The 5184-nt window shown below is 24.7% G+C and overlaps 3 protein-coding genes across 3 annotated transcripts; 1 reads left to right on the forward strand and 2 right to left on the reverse strand.

The window, feature by feature from the left end:
• Positions 1–333: 333 nt before the first annotated feature.
• Positions 334–2865, forward strand: ENU1_099150 (importin beta, putative; the record flags this gene model as incomplete). The annotated part of the gene is made up of 1 exon (XM_008859260.1): positions 334–2865. One exon carries the CDS (start codon positions 334–336, stop codon positions 2863–2865), a length of 2532 nt encoding a protein of 843 aa, XP_008857482.1.
• A 61-nt stretch (positions 2866–2926) lies between these two features.
• Positions 2927–4249, reverse strand: ENU1_099160 (histidine ammonia-lyase, putative; the record flags this gene model as incomplete). Its single annotated transcript, XM_008859261.1, has 1 exon — positions 2927–4249. One exon carries the CDS (start codon positions 4247–4249, stop codon positions 2927–2929), a length of 1323 nt encoding a protein of 440 aa, XP_008857483.1.
• Positions 4250–4320: 71 nt separating this feature from the next.
• ENU1_099170 (hypothetical protein) lies at positions 4321–4815 on the reverse strand (the record flags this gene model as incomplete). Its single annotated transcript, XM_008859262.1, has 1 exon — positions 4321–4815. One exon carries the CDS (start codon positions 4813–4815, stop codon positions 4321–4323), a length of 495 nt encoding a protein of 164 aa, XP_008857484.1.
• Positions 4816–5184: the final 369 nt, after the last annotated feature.

A 5184-nucleotide genomic window follows, 5' to 3' on the forward strand; every position in this document is an offset into this window, starting at 1 on the left:
AAACAAAAATATTTTGAATTGTTTTATAGTAGTTTTTTCTTTGAGAAAACAAGAAAGTATGGAAAAAGGATTGTCAATCCTTTCAATCTTTCAAGTATTCAACAAAGGGAATCCTATCTTATTTTTGACTAAATAAACCTTCATCCATAAGTTGAATACTAGAAATATCCATTACTATTGGTTTTAAAATAAATAATAATATTAAGTTCTTTCAATAAAAAATTTTGTTTTTTTCTGTTCATTGAGATGTATTAATACTACTCTTTAGTCCAATATGTTTTTCTTTGAAGAGATAATTAGGGTTCTTCTATATGAACTAATTAACATTGTTTTATGTCTTTAAGTCAGGTACTTATTCAATTAATTGTAGGTCAACAAAATCAACAAACAGCTTCCCAAATAAATGAATTATCTAATCGATCATTATCAGAAATTCTTCCACCAGTAATAGACCTTTTACAAGACGCTAAAGTTATTCAAAATCCACCAACATTAATGAAAATTTTAATTTTTATGAAAAATTGTCTTACAGCAAAAGACCCTGAAAAAGCTTCAAATAAAAAAGCACAATGGAATACATTTACTATTGATATTAAAAATGGTATTCATGGTGTTCTTTTTAATCTTCTTAATTCAGCAGATTCACAAGTTCATTCTGTTTTAAGTGAAGTTATTGCTATTGTTGCATCCTATGATATTCCATTATCTCAATGGAGTGATTTAATAGAGGTTTTAACAAATGATTCATTTCCAATAACTATACAAAAAGTATGTCTTAATATTTGTTCATTATTATTTGAAAAGATTGATGAATATAAAATGACAGTATATTTATCTAAAATTTTACCACGATTTGTTACTGACATTAATAATGAACATCTTTATGAAATACGATTAAATGGGATTAAAAATTTGTTAAATCATTATCGATCATTCTCTTTTAATAATTTTGATGTTCTTTTTGATATTGTTGTTGATTCAACTAAAACAAATATTAGTGAAAATGCATTAACTATTAGGTTAGAAACTCTTTCAATTGTTGTAGAAAATTTATATGAAAAACTTATTGGTCAAAATGATAGATTATGTAATTTTCTTATTAATACAGTTGAAAAATATGGATCAAGTGAAGATATTGTAAAAAAAGTATATGATGTTTGGTGTACTATTGGTAGAGTTGAAAGTGATACTGTTAAAACAAGAAAATCACAAAATATATTAATTACTTCTATAAGTAAATTATATCCTCAAATTGTTAGAGTTATTAATGGATTTGCTAAAGAAGTAGTTCAAGAAGATGATGATGAAGGAGAAGATCAAAATAGTGTTATTTATGTTTCTCAAGAAATTGTTACTTATATGACTATGGTAGCACATGATCCATTTTCATCTAATGTATTAAATTCTATTACACAATCATTAAATGGAAATCAATTATCACAACAATATATTTCATTAATGTTATTTGGAGCTATTCTTGAAGGAGGTTGTTCATTAAAGAATTTAATAGTTCAAAATATTCCAAGTATTGTTCAAATTTATTCTAATTCTCAAAATGGGTTAATTAAAATGGCTGCTTCTAAAGCTTTAATTAAAGTATTAAAAATGATGCCACAATTATTAAATGGACAAATTATTAATCAATTAATTACTACTGCACTTAATATTATTTCAAGTAATAATAAGTCATATATTATTTCATCATGTTTACTCATTGGTTATATCTATAAAACAGTTGAAGAAGGAAATTCATTGTCATCTAGTGTAAATCAAGTTCATTCAACATTAATTAAATTAGTACAAATGAATGATGAATTAATTCAAAGAACATCACTTCAATCATTAAAAAGAATTGTTGGGAATTTGTATAAAGTAAATGCTAAACCATTAATATTAAATACATTTAATTCAATTATTCAATTTATTCAACTTTTACAACAACAAGGTAATATGAAAGCTATTTCTATTTGTATACAAATTATGGGAGATTGTATTGATGAATTAACTGAAGAAATACAATCAAATCCAAACACTATTAATCTTCAACAAACAATGAATATTTTAATTAGTTATTTAGCTAATACAGATACATTTGATTCTGCAATGAAAGCAATAGTTACAGTATCATCAGTATTAGCAGAACAATTCCAAGTATTTACAGGACCAGTTGTAGAAAAATTATTAATTGCTTTGAAAGAAGTTAGTCAATCAGAAATGATTAAAGAAAGTTGTATTACTATAGAACAATTATCTCTTGCAATTAAAACAGCAATGTCACCTTATGTAGAACAATTATTAACACAATTATTTAATGATTTACAATCAAATCAACTTAATTTTAAAGTAAAATTTACTATTATTAAAGCCATTTCTGGATTAGCTGTTGGAATTGGTTTTAATGGATTTTCAAGATATACATCAGTAATATTAAATGCATTAGGTCAAATTACTAAAAACCTTCTTGGATTAAAATTAGATCTTTATAATGAAGATGGTGCAGAATTCTTTGAAAGTATGATGGAATCTATTCTTATTTGTTATTCTAGATTGTACAAAGGATCAGATCAAACTATAATTAATTTTATTGATGTTCCAATTAACTTAACATTAAGTATTCATCAAGTAATATGTAGTGGTAGTGGATATGTAAATACTGATATTATTTATAGTGCTGTTTGTGCATTTTATGATACAATTGTGTCATTACCTTTTATTTGTCAAAGCCAAGAGTTATTTAAAAAAATATTCACTCCATCTGTTCTTGAAGTTATTCGTTCATGTGATTCAAATACTGAAGAAGAAGACCTAAGAATTAATGTTGATTCTTTAGTTAATAAATTAAAGAAATTAGGTGTTTTTCAATGATTGGTAACAAAAGTTAATTGACTTTCTTTTGTTTAAATTAAACTCAACCTATTCAATTAATTTAAAAATTAAAATGATGTTCATTAATAAGTTTATCAATATCACCATATTTAATAAAATCAACTAATATTGAAGGTTCTATAGATTTAATTTCAATAAAAAGGTCATTTATTGGTGTTTTTTCTATTATTGTTTTATCTAATTGTATAACACCAAGATAATAATTTTCAATAACTTTACATAGTTGATCAATTCTTGTTTTTAATTGAACTAAGGAATTTTCATAAGGACTTTCTATAACTTCTTTTTCTTCTTCATTTTCTTCAGGTAAACAAATTGTAATGTCAACTAAATTGGAATAACGTTTTGCTAGTAAAATACATTCTTTAATAACTCCTGTAATTTGGTATGCAATAATACCACTATAACTTCCACATCCCCATAATGGTGTTGATGTACCAATATCTTCTTTTCTTTGAACAACAAAACATTGATCTCTAACACTATTTAATTCTATTTCAATCATTTCTTTATTAAGAATTAAAATTTCAAGTATTCTACCAAATGAACAAATGAAATCAACTACTGTTGCATCTGTTTGGATTTGATGAATTCCTTTATATTCATTTTCTTTTGTTTCTCTAAAGAGTTTTTTAGTTAAATTAAATAGTCTTGAAGGTCCTTTCATAGTGAATTGTTTAAAAAATGAAGAGTCTACTGGTTGTGTTATTTTGTTATTTGCAATTAATCCCAAAAACACTCCAAGAACTAATGCATTAAAACAATTCCATATTCGAGCATTTCCATTAATCATTGTTAAAACATTCATTTCATTTCCTTCTAAAAATGCTTTATATTCAGGAGTCTTCATTTTAATTGGTTTAATTTGTAATTTCTCAAATACTTCAAATGTCATTTTTCTTTCATTATTATAAAGAACTTCCCCTTCTCCAAGAAGTACTTTTCCTACAGCAGCAATATGATATGTATTGTTACAAATACTCCTTTTTGTTTTTAATGGAATGATTGGAAGAATATCTTTTTGGTATAATTCTTGAAGAAGTTTAATGGTTTGGAGTTGTACTGGAGTATTTCCTCTACAAATTGCATTCATTTTTAATAATAAAATGCCTCGAGTTTTGAATGGAGAAAGTATTTCATCCGAACATCCATCTAATCGTTCATTAAACTTCTCCAAAATATTAATGTCTGTATCTTCTGATATTTGAGGAATGCTTTCCAAACATGTATGATGAAGATATAATTGATGTGATTTTTGACAGCCTTTAAGAAGATATTTTGGTGTCATTGTAAAACCATCTATTAAATACATAAATTCATCTTCTTTATTTTCTTCTATACTTTCATGGAGTTGCTTTTTCATTTTATTTATTTTTTAGTTTTTTTATACTTTTTTGTGTGTTTTAAAACCTTCTTTATTAAATGAAATTCAATTTAACTTTGTTGCTCAACTGAAACAAAAACAACATTATTCTGTTGTACTACCCCTATAAATGAAATACCATTTTCTTTATTTACTTCATTTGGTGTAAAGACACTTTCGACAGTTGTTTGTTTTGAATTAACAACCTTCAGTATTTGTTCTTTATTATTAATCCCACAAATGGCTATTAACTCATTACTAATAGGACGTACTTTATAACCATTTTCAATAAGATGTTTGTATACAATAACTTTTGGATTATAAAACAACTTGAACTCATCTTGTCCTTCAGCTCTTCCCATTTGGACTAAGGCAGCAGCAATATCTTTGTTAATGCACTGGGGTTTAAAGACAATCGTTTTAATTGTTTTAAATTTACTTTCAGAAACTAATTTTTGTAATAATTTTCCTTTCATATTTGTGACTTTATAGCAATCTTCATCAATTTTCGTTAATGTACACTGGTTGAAAACAACTTGTTGTTTATTTTCTTTTTGTCTTTTCATTCAAATTAGTAATGAACAGTTCATTAATAATAAAAAAGGTATGTCTTATATAAAAAGAACAACTCAGACTCAAATGAAAGTTGAAATCACTGGAAACTATAAAAGAATCCTACTTAAGATAACGCAGTAAAGTCATCACTGTTATTTTTTTCATTTCTTTATTTATAATAATTATTATTATTATTATAATTAATTATTATGGTTTTTTAATACTAATTTAATAATAAAAAATTAATTCATTAATATTAATAAAATTAGTTTCTATTATTTTTACATAAGTAGAAATTAACCTCATTCATGAACCATCTTCAAGTAACTCTATATAGTAATGTTATTATTATAGAGTCAATGTTTAATTTCGTTCATCAT

Source organism: Entamoeba nuttalli, assembly GCF_000257125.1.
Source record: "Entamoeba nuttalli P19 unplaced genomic scaffold asmbl_4270, whole genome shotgun sequence".
Taxonomy (NCBI): domain Eukaryota; phylum Evosea; order Mastigamoebida; family Endamoebidae; genus Entamoeba; species Entamoeba nuttalli.